This window comes from Seriola lalandi, unplaced genomic scaffold (assembly GCF_002814215.2).
Source record: "Seriola lalandi dorsalis isolate HSWRI2012SDOR001 ecotype SW California unplaced genomic scaffold, Sedor1 jcf7180002054655, whole genome shotgun sequence".
Lineage (NCBI taxonomy): Eukaryota > Metazoa > Chordata > Actinopteri > Carangiformes > Carangidae > Seriola > Seriola lalandi.
This window is the reverse complement of record NW_019525208.1, coordinates 210,610-227,708: the sequence shown is the minus strand read 5'-3', so window position 1 is coordinate 227,708 and position 17,099 is coordinate 210,610. Positions and strand designations below refer to the sequence as shown.

The 17,099-nt window shown below is 45.5% G+C and overlaps 2 protein-coding genes across 3 annotated transcripts in view; one reads left to right on the top strand and one right to left on the bottom strand.

Annotated features, from left to right (window-relative positions):
* Nucleotides 1-5,535, top strand: part of noa1 (nitric oxide associated 1) — a 6,645-nt gene extending 1,110 nt beyond the window's left edge. The window contains exons 2-9 of the mRNA XM_023420654.2: nt 651-1,589; nt 2,589-2,753; nt 3,457-3,564; nt 3,639-3,730; nt 3,829-3,960; nt 4,158-4,274; nt 4,349-4,466; nt 4,771-5,535. Coding sequence (XP_023276422.1) covers nt 651-1,589; nt 2,589-2,753; nt 3,457-3,564; nt 3,639-3,730; nt 3,829-3,960; nt 4,158-4,274; nt 4,349-4,466; nt 4,771-5,006 — 1,907 coding nt within the window. The 3' untranslated portion in view covers nt 5,007-5,535. The remainder of the gene's footprint in view (nt 1-650; nt 1,590-2,588; nt 2,754-3,456; nt 3,565-3,638; nt 3,731-3,828; nt 3,961-4,157; nt 4,275-4,348; nt 4,467-4,770) is intronic.
* rest (RE1-silencing transcription factor) lies at nt 5,493-15,386 on the bottom strand. 2 transcript variants are annotated; one of them, XR_002761508.2, is made up of 7 exons: nt 15,232-15,386; nt 12,219-12,506; nt 11,540-12,124; nt 11,235-11,395; nt 10,927-11,010; nt 6,110-9,036; nt 5,493-5,918 (listed from the first exon to the last, which is right to left on the bottom strand). XR_002761508.2 is itself a non-coding variant. In XM_023420653.2 (6 exons), the coding sequence occupies exons 2-6, from the start codon at nt 12,470-12,472 to the stop codon at nt 7,157-7,159; spliced, it is 2,964 nt and encodes a 987-aa protein (XP_023276421.1). In that variant the 5' UTR covers nt 12,473-12,506; nt 15,232-15,386; the 3' UTR covers nt 5,493-7,156. The 2 variants fall into 2 exon arrangements, 1 of the variants encoding a protein (XP_023276421.1); XM_023420653.2 differs by having other exon boundaries at nt 5,493-9,036.
* Between the last annotated feature and the right edge of the window lie 1,713 nt (nt 15,387-17,099).

Below are 17,099 nucleotides of genomic sequence, written 5' to 3'. Positions count from 1 at the left end.
GGGAGGCAAAACAGAGGAAGAGGCAGACGAAGCCTTTCTGTATCACAATGACATGGTCTGTCAACAAATTACAGTACAAACAGTAAAAGCGTAAATGTGAATCTTGTCCAGTCTCTTGCAATCAATACACTAAGGTGTAACTTACAATTTACAATAAGTGTCATCAAAACTTTAGCCATAGTTTACATCAGAACATCCCTACAGAGACACTGTTATATTGACAACACCACTAAGCAATTTGACTGTCTTATCCGTACACAATAACACAAGGACTTGTCATCTGATGGCAGTGACATGTTCATTGACACAGTTATTTACTTTTGAGAGATGAACTAAGGATTTTGAGCAAGAGACTGGCTTCTGCAGGTAATCCATGGTGTTTTGCTAGCGAAGTAAGTAAGCGACTGAGAAAAACTCTAATCATAACAGACTGTTGTTGTTGTTGGTTTCGTTATTATTGTTGTGATAAATAACAACAGCAATAATGATGAAGATGAAGAAGATGATGAAGATGATGAAGAATAACCACCAGAAAGACTGAGACCCTCCTCAGAAAGGTCCTGGTCTCAGATCCTGGTTCAGGTCTGTTTCCTGTGGCTCTGGTTCTGGTCTTGAAGTGATCTCTGTGTTCTTCTTCTGCCCTGGTCCAGATCCAGATCCAGATCCCCATCAGGAGGAGAAACACCTGGTCCTCCAGCCTCCCCTCCCCTCCCCTCCCCCTCCTGTCTCTCCCCCTGTCCCCCCTCAGAAACACCTGAGGTCTCTGGAGCGTCAGCTGCAGGTGTTGAGGGGCGGGGCCCAGCAGGAGGTGGACCCTGACTCTCTGATCCAGTTCCAGGATGTGAACTTCCCGCTGGATGAAAACCTGGTGGCTGCAAAGAAGAAGAAGGCGGCAGGTAAAGGTGAGCACAAGGTGTTCGGGACTCCGGACGTGGACGAGCCCGTCAGCGACACCACCTGCTCGGGCTGCGGTGCCGTGCTGCACTGCGCCGCTGTCCACGCCCCCGGGTACCTGCCCAGTGAGAAGTACAAGGTGCTGTTGCAGGAGGGGGGGCTGCGGGGGGCCACCTGCCAGCGCTGCCACCTGCTCACCCACCACCACAAGGCCCTGAACCTGCAGGTGTCCAGAGACCAGTACAGGGACGTGGTGCGGCAGATCCGGCCCCGCCAGGCCCTGGTGCTGCTCATCGTGGACCTGCTGGACCTCCCCGACTCCATCGTCCACGACCTGCCCGAGCTGGTGGGGACCAACAAGCAAGTGGTCGTCCTCGGCAACAAGATTGACCTGCTGCCTGGCGACTCACCTGGCTATCTACGGCGGATCAAGCGGCAGCTCGCCCAGTACTCTCAGGAGGCCGGCTTCGGGGGCCAGGTCACAGACCTCCACCTCATCAGCGCCAAGACCGGGTACGGCATCGAGACCCTGATCTCCAGCCTGCAGAGGTCCTGGAAGTACAAAGGTGACGTGTACCTGGTGGGAAGCGCCAACGCGGGGAAGTCGACGCTCTTCAACACGCTGCTGGACTCTGACTTCTGCAAGTCCAAGGCCTCTGACCTGATCCACAAGGCCACGATCTCACCATGGCCCGGTCAGAACCAGAACACATCCACCCTCTGTCACTTTACTGTTTGTCAGAACCAGAACCAGCAGAACCAGCCCCCACCAAGAAGCCCACCGGTGGTCTCAATTATTACACTAATTACATTAACAATAATAACATTAAAGGGACAGCTCAGGTTTTATGACGTGGGAGCGTGTGAGTTATAATCGGTACATTACCTGCAGTAGATTATGATGAACACACTTGATGATGAGCTGCTGTGGGCGGGGCCTCCAGAAAAACACCTGTTTTAGAAACTTTTAAAAATGATCCAACATCTGTTTAAATGAAGCTTCATGTAGAATATTTTCATCTTTATCAGCTTATCAGCTCTTTCTGATTCACTCAGCTGACCTGCGGCTGCGGCGTGATACGTGCACTCCGTAGGTGCTTGTGCGCAGGAATACGGTAGTTCAGCAGTTGAGAAATGTGGTGCCAAAGGAAAGAGCTGTTTTCACAGGAAGATAAAGATGAAAATCTTCTACATGAAGCTTCATTTAAACAGATGGTAGTAGTTTCAGTGGGCGTCTTTAAAAGTGACAGGTTTTTTCTCGTGGCCCCGCCCACAGCAGCTATATATGACGACCTCACACACCCCCACGTCAAAACACGTCAACTGTGCCTTTAATGTGGTTCATGGTTTCTTCTCTGACTCAAACAAGTTTAGTAACTCCACTCTTTGTATATAAGCGTACATATACATAGGTATACATATAAATAAATATATATATATTTATATATGTATGTATGTATGTATGTATGTATGTATGTATGTATGTATGTATGTATGTATATATCAGTTTTAATTCACAGTATTCCAGTTGAATTTATTGATGTTTCATTATGACTCACTGTCTGAACACTGATCAATAATTATCACTCCACATTCATATTCTCTGGTCCATAATGTTTATAAATTGTTGGTCTGCGTCATGTGACTCTTCATCATGTGACTGTGTTTGTGTTTTCCTGCTGTGGTGTGTTCAGGGACTACTCTGAACCTGTTGAAGTTTCCCATCATCAACCCGACTCCGTACAGGATGTTCAGACGTCAGGAGCGACTGAACGAGGCGTCGAGACAGACGGAGAGCGAGCTGTCACCTGACGAGCTGAGGAGGCTGAGGCAGTTCAGCAGACAGGGGTATCTAGTGGGTAAGACGGGGGAGGAGGGTAATATGACATGTTTCCTTTGCTGAAGCCAAACTCCTTCATGTTTTAAACTAAAAATCCTCTGCTGTGATTCATACTTAGTTTCACATGTTTTCATCTCGTCTTACTTCCTGATTCAGAAACCTGGATCAGGCCTTGAGCCCCGCCCACCACCTGCTTGCTCCAGGTGGACAGGTGAAAGAGCAGAGAGTATCAAGATGTTTAGAGGAGGAAACATCGGAGAGACTCAGACCCAGACTCACATGAGGAGTCTGTTAAGACCAGAACCAGAGACTAGCAGACGGATCAGAGCGGTTAGCATAGTTAGCATCTTTCAGAGAGGTTAGCATAGTTAGCATCTTTATAGAATAGTTAGCATAGTTAGCATCCTTCAGAGCGGTTAGCGTAGTTAGCATCTTTTCAGAATGGTTAGCACAGTTTGCACATTTTTTCATAACAGTTAGCACAGTTAGCATCTTTTCAGAATGGTTAGCATAGTTAGCATCTTTTATTTGTTTATGGTGTTTGGCAGTGGCTGACACAGTGTTAGCGGTTGTGCTACTGCTAACTCTCTCTCTCTGTACTGACAAGGTTGATTATTTCATCATCATACGTCTGTATTATATAACAACATCATATGGACGTTAACAAGGTTAAACAATGGAACCTCACCTGTTCTCACCTGTTCACCTGTTCTCCTGGTCAGGTCGTGTTGGCAGAACATTCCGGTCTGACGTCAGATCCAGACCCGATGAGATCCAGTTTGATCCTGACAGTTTGGCATTTGGAGAAAATGAAGAGGAGGAGGCAACAGGTGAGAAGAACACTTACCTTGGGGGGGTCGGGCCTTCTGATTTGTTGATTCTGACCTTTGACCTCTGACCTCAGGTCCCAGCAGGACGCCGGAGGAGTTTACCTACAACGAGCTGAAGGACGCTCACTGGCTGTACGACACCCCGGGGATCCTGAAGGAGAATGATGTGAGACAACCTGACCCCCCCTCACGTATTGAGTCTTGACAGAAGGGGGTGGGCCAATAATCTCCCTCTCTCTCTGCGTCTTAATGTCTCTTGCCCAGATCCTCAGCCTGCTGAATGAACAGGAAGTGAGGTCAGTGGTTCCCACTCAGGCTCTCATCCCACGGACGTTTGTGCTGAAGCCCAGTATGAGTCTGTTCGTGGGGGCTCTGGCCAGGATCGACTTCCTGCAGGTCAGTGACCAAGACCAGGTCCAGGTCCTGGTCCAGGACCAGGTCTCAGCTGCAGAACTTGATAATAAATTGAAGCGAATTTTTTCCTCGTCCTGCGACAACTGTGAAAACTAGATGTTCTGTGATTGATTGATGATCAGTTATTGATTGATCAGTTGTTGTTTGGACCATGTCTCTGATGGACTCGTTCTCTACAGGGACACAAGTCCTGCTGGTTTTCAGTGGTGGCCTCAGGTCGGGTCCCGGTTCATGTCACCAGTCTGGAGAAGGCCGACAGTGTTTATGAGAAACACGCGGGACACGTCCTGCTGGGGGTGAGTCACATGGTCACATGGTCAGTCAGCTGTTCTGATGACAGTTATAATACTGATGTGTGTGGTGCGTTCAGGTGCCTACAGGAGGGTCGGCGCGGATGAAGGAGTTTCCAGCTTTGGTTCCTCAGGAGTTCAGGTTGGAGGGTCGAGGTTACCTGGAGGCTGCCACTGATGTCAAACTGTCGTCTGCAGGTAAAGACCTCCGACCTCTGACCTCTGACCTCCACCTCCCCTGTGAGTCTGTATCGTACTGATCAGGGGATGGGGCTACAGTATCAAGGCCCCACCCATACAACTGCTGGACCCAATCACGAGTCAGTCACAGCTGTCAATCATGACATCACACACTGAGTGTTTACAAACAAGATTGTTTGTTCTATCGTCACTTTTTTTTTTTCTTCACGGACTTGTTTGTTATTTTCCACATGAAATATATTTTTATGTCGTCTATGTTGATGAACTGCCCCTCTCCCTTCTGTCCCTGTCCTGTGTGCAGGTTGGGTGGCAGTGACGGCGGTCGAAGGTGATCAGGTGTTGTTGAGGGTCCACGGTCCGGAGGCAGCAGGGTTCAGTCTGAGGACGCCGCCCCTCCTCCCTCACATCGTCTCTCTGAAAGGAGAACGCATCAGAAAATCGACGGCCTACAAACTGATGAAGACTCCGGGACAGCTGGACGGAGGACTGACGTCCAGAGGAGTCGACAGGCTGCAGGTGAAGAAGAAGAAGAAGTGAACCAGGTGGACACTGAGGGACAGGTAGAGGAGCAGGTGTCCGACTCTGACTGTCCAGACAGCAGAAACAGATGTGGACAGAACAGACAGATGTTGCTTGCAAGAACAAAGTGTCTCTACAGGAGATCACCTCTGACCTCAGCTCGATGAATTGTGTGTGAGAGCTCCATCAGGATGTTTTCTCCACTGCAGCAACGTCACATGATGTCATGCTGATGTCATGCTGATGTCATGCTGATGTCATGCTGATGTCACGTGACGTAATGTTTGTTCATTTTGTATTGTCACTGTCACATGATGGAACAGCAGTAGGAGAACGTCAGACCAGAGACTTCTTTCTTAAGGTTCTGGTTCTATGTAGAACCAGGTCACTGGTTCCTGATGATTGAAATATTTAATATGTTTATGAATGAGTCTTTATACATGTTTATTGTTTACTGATGTTTAGAGTTTTTTAAATTTTTCTTTGAAGACAGAAACAAACCTGTTGATTGTGAAAGTCTTTATTAAAAAAGAGCAGTTATGATACAGTTAATTTTTAATGTTAGTTGTAGAAGAGCGCCCTCTACCTGCAGACAGGTGACAATACATGAGACCGTTCTAATGATGTGAACCTCAGTCTGTGTCATCAGGTCAGTGACGTCTGAAGAAGAAAACAAACAGCTGCTGATAGAAAAAAATACAAACTCAGTGAATCTGAAGTTCAGATTTGGTCGATCTCTGGTTTGTTTCTCAGTTTTAGCTGCTAGAATTTTTACTTTCATCTTCCTGACTTCATGTCACTGGAAAACATCTGAGGAATCATCTGAGGAATCATCAGAGGAAACATCGTAGGAATCATCTGAGGAAACATCAGAGGAAACATCGTAGGAATCATCTGAGGAATCATCAGAGGAAACATCGTAGGAATCATCTGAGGAAACATCAGAGGAAACATCATAGGAGACGAGAAAAAAGAAAACTACACAGACACTGAAATTCACTTTGGCTTCTCAACTAAACAGGAATATTGCACAAAATTATTTACAAGGAAACAAGTTGCATTTAATCTTTTTCTTCAGCTACAGCCTCAGTTTAACTAAATCTGTTCTAAGAAGAACGTACAGTGGAGAGGGGAAACCTCTGGTGAAGGAGCTGTGATCCAACAAACACGTTCTCCATGTCAGACCAACTTCAGGCAGGAGAACGAGTGTCACAGAAACGACTGATTGTCAAAGGCACTGAAGGTTTAAACAGAAAAATCAACGTTCAGCTCAGAAACAATATTTGGACAAACAGCTGTTCTGACATCACATCGTCATCACAACACAGTTTGTAACAGAGCAGGTCGATGTTAGAGTGACATCACCGTTAATACACCTTGTTAACGTCATGACATCATCAATAAAGTGATTTTAAAAACAGTTCATAACAAAGTCAACGAGACACACGATAAAAACATTGTTCACATGTTTACAGAGAAGACGACCTCAGGTCTGGACCTCGGGTCAGACCCTCAGGTCTGGTTCAACATAACAATGAAGACCTGGACATTAGACCTTAGAGACCTGTCACTAAATAAAGCAGGTATACCAGGGTCCAAGAACCAAACAACCCGAGACCCAAGTTCACTGATCCAAACCCGGTTCTCTCAGACGTAGAAAACAAAGTATTCTCATGTTTAATGTAAAGTTAGTTGGAAAGTTGTGGAGAACGTTTCAGATCCAAGTAGCACACCAGACCGGGTGTCAGGACAAGACTTCATCACAGGTTTGGTACAAAAGTAATCTAATGTTCAGAAGTGTGACAGCACCACCTGCTGGTGTTCACTGTGATAATACTGGACAGTGTCATCCTGACGCCACACTGACCCAATCTGGACTCTGTATTTGGTGACCTGGACCACACTGAGGGTCTCTGTGCTGCATTTAGAGTCATTTAGAAAATCAGATCAACTCGTGGCATTAAACAATACAAACGTTGAAGAAACTGATGTTGACAGAAATAAGAGACACCAGCTGATGGTCAGATCTGAGCATTTATGACCTTCTGTAGAAACAGGTTCAGTTAGTGTGTTAATATTCATGAGGACACGGTAAACTGTCTTTTCTGTTTTCATTCATCAGAGCGGCATTAGTCAAAGTTTCAAAACGTTGCCGTGGAAACAGATCCTCACTTCTGTCCTTTGCTGGTGTCCATGTAGTAGACATTGACGAGGTGGCGGTTCAGGTGCCGGCGATACTCCACCTCCAGAGGGAACGTGCGGTCACAGAAGATGCACATGTGACTCTTGAGCTCCGTTGGTGTCGGGATCTCGTCGGTGGGCGTTTCTGGGTCGTTTGGCAGCTTACCAGACCCAGCACCGTTGCCATTGAGACCGGAGTCATCACTGCCCTCAGAGGCACTGTCGCTGATGTCACTTCCCCCCTCGTGACTGCTGTGGATTCCTTCGTCGTCCTCCGGGTCGGCCGGTTTGATCCGCTGGCTCGAAAGCACCAGAGAAGGTGGCGATGTGGGTTTAAGGAAGGTGGGAGCAGGTCGGTCTTCAGCCGGAGAAGGTGTGTCCCCACCTAAGCTGCAGATGGGTGTTACCTCCATCTTCTCTGAATGTTCGTTCAGAGTCTCTTCTACCACTGGAGTTGTTTCACCTCGGGGGGGTTTGGTGTGTGCAAGGCTGTGGTTTGTGGTTCGCTTTGAGTCGTCCAGCTGAAGAGACGGAGTCTCTGTGGACGGACTGACAGACGTCTCATCTTTAGCTGGATCCACAGCTGGTTGAAGGCCTGCAGCCTTCTTGCTGGAGTTCCTGGTCTTCTTCTGATTTACTGGTGTAGTTCCGTTGGACTTGTGCTGCGTTGGAGTGGCATCCTTGGACTTGTTGGAGTCTTCTGCAGCAGGTTTTGACTGTAGCTTCTCTGTGGCTTTCAGTCGTCTGGTCTTGGACAGCGTCTCAGACGAGCACTTTTTAGAAAGATCCAGAGCCTCCACTGCTTTCCTCTTTGCCACTTTTTCTTTGACCACCTTTTCCTTGCGATTCTTCTCAGGACTTTCTGGTTTCTGTTGAGCTTCTTCAACGTTTTCTGTAACTTTCTCTGACTTCTTTGATCCAGACTTCCTGGGCTTGTTGAGGCTTTTGTTCTCCTTTCCACTGCAATCGTTCTTCTGCTCTTCTTTTTCTTTCTCTAGCTTCATCTTTTCTTCCTCTTTAGCCACTTTTTGCCTCACTATTCTTTCGTCCTTGGATCTTTGTTGTCCAGACCTCTCTGTCTTCACTTGGTCTTTTTGTGCTTCAGGTACATCTGCTTGGTCCTGGACAGTCAGTTTCTCTGCTTGCAGCTTCTTCACTCGTCTCTTCACCTTGCTGTCTGTAGTTACAGCAGCTGTTATCGTCTCAGTCTGGGTTTCTTTAACTGTTGTGTTCTCTGCAGGGTTCTCGTGGACCTTCTCTGTCTTCTTCTGCCTCGTCGTGACCTTTTTCTCCGGTTCTGCCTTGTCCTTCACCTTTGGTGGTTTCTCGCTCTCAGAGGTGATGGTGGACTTCCTCTGAGCCTTGTCCGGTGTTTCACTCTGCACAGGTTGTGCGATGCTGGGCCGGCTGCTTTTTCTGATCGACAGATTGATCGGGCTCGAGTCCACAGCCTCGTCCTCCTCCCTGTCTCCCATGTCGAAGTCCTCCTCGACGCTGGATGAATTGTCAAACTTGTTTGTTCTGGAGTCTGGGCTTTCGTCCGCACCATCAGCACTGGGTTTCTTGACACGCAGTTTGACTTTGGAGACGTCCACGGAGACGTTGCACCCCGAGTGCCTGGACTTGATGTGGTACTGCAGGTTGCACTTCTTGGAGGCGGCATACTTGCAGAGCGGACAGAGGAACTGGCGAGGGTTGAGGTGGAGTTCAACGTGCTTCTTGAAGTTGCTGCGGTCGGCAGTCTTGTAGTCGCAGTAGGGGCAGGACAGAGGTTTGGGGCCGTTGTGGACCTGCCGTGCGTGGCGGGTCACCTCGTGCTGATTGGCTGCCAGGTAGTTACAGCTCTCACATTTGAAGGGACGCTCACCTGGAGACAGAGAGGTCAGATGTTATGATGCAGCAGTGGATAATGTAGCAGTGTACAGGTAGGGCACTACAGGGTTTCATGCAGCAGGTGAGTCTGACAGATACACCTGAGGACCGAAATCCTCAGCTGATATCGTCTGTGTATCAGCGACTGTACGTTTACTACAAGACCGGGATTATTCTTCTGCATTCTTCTACAGGAAGTTGGATCAACCAATCAGCTTGCTTAATGCACAGGTCAGGGCCTGTGTGACCTACAGTTACCCATAACACCCTTCTCTGGCGCAGGTCTGCATTGAGTTTATATGTCTTCAGAGAAGCATAATTCCATTTTAACACCAAACAAACTGTGGGACATTAATACATTATGAATCGATTGGCAGCCATCTTTGTTTCATGAACGTTTATCATTCAGTAGACAGAATATTTTCTCATCCAGATGGTCTTTGTTCTAAAATTAATTTTTAAACGACCTTTTCATTAGTCAGTGATCTTTCAGATAAACTGATGTTACTGTCGTCTTCACCTGGAGCTGAGCAGTGATCTGCCTCAGTACCGACAGTGTCTGTCTCAACGACCAAACCTGAGACATCACAAACGTGTCGATGTGATTAATTATTATTAGCTGATGAATTATTACAATCAGTCAGAGTGCATGTAGGGAAGCCCTGAAAGTGAAGTGAATTTTTTGCCAGGGTCACTTGCCTGTCGGGGGTGTTTATACAGATGAAAAAAAAACTTGGCAACAAGGATCCTGGCAACAAAAAAAGTTCCCTTGTTTCTGTATGCGTGGCCTTTACTGTGTCCCTTTTATTAGACCTACACATTCTGACTTTAGTCTGAACATCATTATACTCTATGGTTCTGATCTATTAGAGACTAATCAATAAACACATCTGTTCATTTTAAATCTTTGTCCTGGTTTGTTGAACAATAAATGTTTGTGACTAACGAGGCTCAGACTGAACGAAGCTCATGGAGACCAGATGACGTCACTAACACTGGACAGAGGAGACTGTTCATGCAGGAGATCAGGTCCACACCAGGGCAGATAGACCTGACCTGAGGAGTGTTGTAGATGTACAAGTGTGTACAGGTGAGGTGAATTACAACAGACACACAAAATAACACAACACAGGAAGTGACAGCATGAAAACTACTTTACCGTGTTAATCCACTGCGTCAGTGAGAGCAACACAAACAGAAGAGTAACAGTGAGTGACGACAGGAACAAACAAAACAATACTCAGTGACTGTCAGTCATGATGCACCAGGTTCCCGTCTCAGAGTTTAACAGTCTGAGCTGTCAGACCCACAACCTGTGGAGGAACTCAGGAACCAGACCTGGATCTTGATTCTGGATGGTTCTAGGTGTAAAGACTAGTCAAACACTACGACTTCTACATAACTACAATCACAAACTCAGGAAGGACAGTCTGAGACCAGAACTGGTTTTAGAACCAACGTTCAACTTCTCTTGATGTTTATCTGTTAAAAGGTTCTGCTACCAGTTTTTACCTGTCGTTGGTTTGATTCACCATCACAGTCTCAGTTCAGTTCCTTCGTGTAATGCCAGTGTTCAGGTAAGAGGAGCAGGTAAGTCCCTGCTCGTGTGTTCATCACCGGCGTTGACGAAAAAGTCAAAGTGATTTTGGACTCAGATTCAGGACTCTGGACTGACTCTAGTCCAGGTCATGTGACACCAGTCCACACCTGTGGCTCACCACCTGGTCACAGGTCGAGTCCAGTTGTGTCTCAGTCACTGAATCCTGAAGGATGACCTCACTGATCAGGGACAGATTCATGACTGTGGTGGTTCTCCTCTAGACCTCCTCCACTCACCTGGACCTGTTTCTGTATCTAAGATTTAAAAATACTGTGGACGACCCACCTGAGTGAGTCCTCATGTGTCGGGTCAGGTGAGTCTTCTGTGAGCTGGAGTAGTCGCAGTATGGACACTGGAAAGGACGCACACCTGTACGACACACAACACACACACCACATGGTCACCTGGATACACACTGAAATGTTTGATGTTTTATCAACTCACAGAGCAAAAGAGAGAGAGCGAGACAGAGAGAAGAGAAGATGGTCAGCTGATCAAATTTCATTCACTCATTCATATTTTAGAGACCTGGTTCTTCATCTCCCTGTTCACATGATAATAACTTGGATCCAGAGACTCAGAACCAGACTGACCTGTGTGGGTCCTGATGTGCTGGATGTAGTTGCTCTTGCGGTCGGAGAAGTAGGAGCACTGGCTGCAGGTGTGCAGTTTGCTGGGGAAATGGTTCCTCAGGTGTTTCCTCCAGTGGTACTGACTGACGGTGGTGTACGGACACAGAGTGCACTTAAACACCCTACACACACACGCGCGCACACACACACACACACACACACACACACACACACACACACACACACACACACACACACCAATCAGGTCTGGACATTCTCATTTAATTACTGTTTTGTTTTGAAAGTCAGACCTGACTTTCTGTTACCTGTGGTCCTCCCCCTCCTTGCTGTGGTGCTTCAGGTGAGCGATGTAATGATCGTATCTGTTGGTGTTGTATCCACACCGCTCACACCTGATCAGCCCTTTGATGTCACCTGCCGTCGCCATGGCTCCCGCCTCCCCGCTGCCGTCCACCTCCCCTCCTGACGGAGCGTGGGCCTCAGATGTCTCTGCCTCCTTGGTCTTGGTCTTGCTCCGCCCCTCCACCCGGTTCACCACCATCATCTTGCTGACGCTGTGGGAGCTCAGGTGTTCCACAAACTCCTGCTCGTTCTGCGCCTGGAAGTGACACGGCTTACAGTGGAACGGCTTCTTCTTCTTCACGCTCTCAGTCACTGCAACAATGGGGCCGTCTTTACATTTGGCGTCCTTCTGAGGCGTTTTAGTGGAGGCGGGGGTGCAGGGCTGAGGGCGGCGGGACAGGTCTTCAGCTTTGACCCCGCCCTCCTCCTCCTCCTCCTCCTCCTCCTCCACCTCATTCCCCACAACCACGGCCTCAATGCTCACACCTGGAGACTCTGGATACTCGATGATACACACCTCCCTGTGGTTCTGGTTGTCATAGCTGTACCTGGGCACAGGTGAGTGAACACACAGGTGAGTCAGCACACATGTAACAGGGTCATGTAAAGATGCAGTGATTTTTCAGCAGCGGCGCTCCTCACCTGATGATGCTCTCGTCCTCGCTGTCTGAGTAGCTGCTTCCCACCGTCTTCAGCTCCATCATCTCCTTCTCGTCGGCCGCGCTGCCGTCGCCGCCACCGCTCTCTGCTGCCGTCACTGCCGCCACGTTGGCCAACATCACCAGCTGAGGGGCGGGCAGTGTGTTCCTGGGCATGTCGCTGAGACTCTGAGCATCCTCCATCAGAGACACACCCACAGGAAACATCTCCACTGAGAACACAGTCTGAGCAGCCATACTGAGTTCAGCTCTTCACCTCAGAGACAAAAAGCTGCAAAGGCAACGACATGAGGGTCAGAGGTCAGTGACCACATGATGATGCACAGGTCAGAGGTCAACAACTGAATACTGGTCTGCATCACACTGAGAGACAGACTGTAAGGCTCCATCCACACTAACACGCTTTTGTCTTAAAACTCATTTCTTCTTCTATGTTTCTCCTCCGTCCAAACGACTCGAGTTTTCAAACCCTGAAAACAGAGACTGTGCTGGGCCTGTTTTATTCTGAAAACTCTGGGGTTGTTGAAAACTCTGGGGTTGTATTTAATTTTGAAACTCTGGGGTTGCGTTTTATTTAGAAAACTTTGGGATTGTGTTTTATTTTGAAAAGTCTGGGGTTGTGTTTTATTTTGAAAACTCTGGGTTGTGTTTTAATCTGAAAACTCTGGGGTCTTGTTGTAGTCTGGACGGACAGAAATTGAGACCTTTGTAAACGATGAGGTCACAGCCAGGGTCTCTCCTGATTGGCTGTCATCAGCCTGGACTACCAGTGGTGAAAACAACATGATGATGAATGACAGTGTCACTGACCTTGTTGTCTTTGTTGTTCACTTACATTCTCTGTTTTAATGCTACAACTGTCTCTGCTGTTCCTCCTTCAGAGGCTTTACTGCAGAGGAGACAATCTACTTCCTGTCATGTGATATGTGTTTTCAGGTGTGTTAGTTTGGGCGGAGATCAATTTAGTTTTAAAATGAACATGTAGTGGCAGCTTAATAAACCTACAGTGATAAAACAGAATAAAGACAGACATCACAGCTGTTTAGAAACAGGTTGTGTGTGTGTGTGTGTGTGTGTGTGTGTGTTTGTTTAACTCAGCAGAATAAATTGATCTTTATAATATATATATATAATCCAGTGATATAACAGACATTATACTTAAGTGGTCAATCTGCAGAATGAGAACTTTAACCCTGGTACTGTTGACTCACACCTGTGTACTATTACTACAGTCAAATACTGAGTACAGGACTTTTACTTGTAGCAGAGTATCTGTACAGTGTGACTGACGAAGACCATGTGATTTCATCACTCACCACTGAACATGACAGTGAACTTAAGCTCTACTGACCTGCTGAACTCAAGTTTAACTGTTTGTGATGTTTTATATAAACCATCAACAGAAAATAATCTGCAGATTAGTTTATATCTGTACTAATAAGTAATATTATCATTATACTAATATAATATTTTCAGCACTGGTATATATTAGTCTTACATGGTGCTAATTATTTAATACATCTGTGCTAAGGTTGCATGATATGCAAAAAATCATGTTGAGGTTATTTTGGCATATATTGTGATTTTAGTGTTAATAAGTGTAAGTATAAAAATATAAAATGATGAAGATGGGATTTTTTTTGGTCTTGTACCAAACAATCATGTTCCTTTATGTCTGGAGAAAATGATCTGTAGGTCGGGGCGTCTCTGATGTTGCTAAGAATAAACACCACATTTCACCTTTATCAAAAAAAAAAAAACTGCAGCTCATGTGATTTGGTTATTACACATGACCATATTGAGATTTTGATTATATTTTGATTAATTGTGTAGCTCTAATCTGTGTTAATCAAATGACCAGTAGACTAATATAAACATAAAGACAGAGAGCTGCTCATCTCAGAGTTTTACAGTCTCTCACAGAAGCTTCAGGAGACTGAAGTTAAAGGTGATAAAGTTCAGTTCAAACACACTGAGATAATGGCTCAACGGTCACAGCTGAGATCCACAGCAACTGTCTAAAGTCAACTTCTCTCCAGACGTTTCATGTGCTGTCTGAAAATGCGTCTGTCGGCCATTTTGAAACAGCACCACAGTTCAGTCGACAGCGCCACACAGAGAAACACGTTCAGAAGTCCCTCTGGAAAACACCGACATTACCGACCGCACCGAGACCGGGTCACCGCTTCACCGACACCGCCGAGTCCCACACATGTTCTGCTTAACTTTAATAAGAGCGACCCGGTTCTTCACTGTGAACAAAGACAGTGACGAAAACTTTAAATCACACACAACCAACCGTCTGTCGACAGACATCTGATTAAATATTAAATGTGCTAAAAGTTGAATATAAATTTGGACTAATGAAGAAAAAGTTAAGTTATTTTAGATCCATTGGAGCAGGAAAACAATCAATTTCAGCGTCGACAACGCGGTAAAACGTGGAAACTTAAAATCCAGATTAAAGGTTAAAAAGTGAGTAAAGCTCCATGTTTCAGGGATTGGATCCAGATTAAAACCTTCATCTGGATTATGTACCGTGTCTGTCACTGTGAGTCTCAGACACGTTTAAAGTGAATCCGGACTCTTGATGTTGAAGTGAGTGGAGCTGATGTGGAGTTGTGATTTGCAGCCTCCATGTTAAACCGTCAGTGTTTCACCAAACTTAGTTTGCGGAAGCGCGGAGGGGGAATCAAACAGCGACATGTTGGTTCACAGGTTTAAAGTTGGAGGAAAGTGTTTGAGGGAGTTTTTCCTCTACTTTTATCCAGTGAAGTTGAAGTTAAAGCGGGTAAAGTGAGAGTAAAGTGGGTGGCGCGGTGTCGGAGTGTTAGCCATGGTCCTGATCAGCCCCGGACAGCGCCTTCTTCTCCAACTCACCGCCTCCATTTTCCTCACAACTGCCAACAACTTTACAGCCGCTCTGCTCGGACTAACCCCGGCCCGCGGCTGCACTCTCTGCCCGACACCTCACACCCAGCCCCGCATAAACTCACCGACTCCACCGATCCAAACTTTACACGAGTTTCGGGAAACTTTCCCACAGCTTCGTGGTTTTATTTTCTTCGACGGACGGCGCGGAGAGAAAAGTGTCCACGGAGAAGTTTCCGCACATTCCTCCACAGCGAGCCACAGCCGACGTACAGCCGTGACGTCAACACGTTGCTCTGCTGCGATCTGGAACTTTTTCTGTCCCATGTTTCAGGAGGAAAAATTAATCAAATCAAGTGTTCTTAACATGTAATAATAATAATGCTAATAATAACGATAATGCTTATGATAGTAATAACAATAACAACAACAATAATAAAAACAATAACAACAATAATAATAATACTAATAATGTATAAACCGTGATTAGATCTGTTACTGTCACACTGTGTCAGCTCAGGTGTGTCACCTGCTGCTGCGTGTCCAGTGTTGTGAGTGCAGTAAAAGTCTTAATGTAGGCTATATTTGTTTGTCCTGCTGGTTTCTCTTGGGAAATAATGAAACTAACAACAAATATTTGCTTCAGGACCCCCAGGTGTTTAATCCAGCTCTGAGTGAAACGGCCTTTAACAAGGTGGTGTGGCCCCTGAAGACGTCACATCTTCAGTCTCTCTTCAGTCATCTTCATCACAGAGTGTTGTCTCCATGTTCAGCTGATGGTGATGAGCCCAAAGATCTATGTTAAACCTGAGAATCTGAACCAGCTGCATTCAGTCCCTTTACTGACCTCTTCACTGGTAGAATCTGTATTCAACTAAAGCTGCATCTAATAATTATTTTCACTATTAATTAGTCCGCTGATCACTTTTTGTATAATGACAGGAAATAGTGAAAAATGCCTGTTATAACTTTTCACAGTCTCACATGTCTGAATCGAAAATATAAAGAGATTCAGTTTACTCTGACTTTACCAGTTAATTTTATCTGTTAACTTAAGTTAACTTCATTAGTTAACTCTGACTTTATCAGTTCATTTTATCAGTCAACCCTGATTTTTATCTGTTAACTCTGACTATACCTTTATCTGTTAACTTATTAAGTTAACTTTATCAGTTAACTCTAACTCTGACTTCATCAGTTAATTCTGACTTTATCAATTAACTCTGACTTTATCTGTTAATTCTGACTTTATCAGTTAACTGTTAACTCTGACTTACATAAAATGAAGTAAAATTAAATGAGAAAACAAAAAATAAGTAAATGAATAAGAAAATAAAACAATGGACAAGAAAAGTAAAAGTAAAAGCTAAAAATAAAAATAAAAAACAGACAAATTTGGCTATTGGTTGTATTTACTAATTTTCACCTCACGAGGACGCTTCTGTTTCACTTTAATCACCATCACATATCTGATCAGTTTGATCTATAAATAAATAAATTATATGACCAATCACGTCACTTGTACACTGACGGTAAAGTTACTTTAACGACAAAAAAGCAAGTCAACAGTTTATTTTTCTTACAGACGACACAAGTTTTATAAATCAATAAATCAGGATTTGATATCACAAGGACTGTGACTTGATAAAGGACTGATCAAACTGAGATCAATGATTCAGAGATCAATGATACAGAAAGATTGAGCAGTGATTTTGGGACATTGAGCAGTGATTTAGAGACATTGATCAGTGTTCATTGATCACTGACAGAGATCAATAATGATACATTTGGTGGTGGGCGGTAATGGAACGTCACAGATTGACACATGCGGGAACCACGCCTCTTGCTGAATCTACTCCACAAGTGCACGACAACACCCGGAAATATGGTACATCTTCCTTCAAAATAAAAGCCTAATACTTGTAATGGGGCTGGAATAAGTGGAACGCAAGGACTGTGTTGATTTTTATGTCTGGCCATTTTGTCTTTTGTA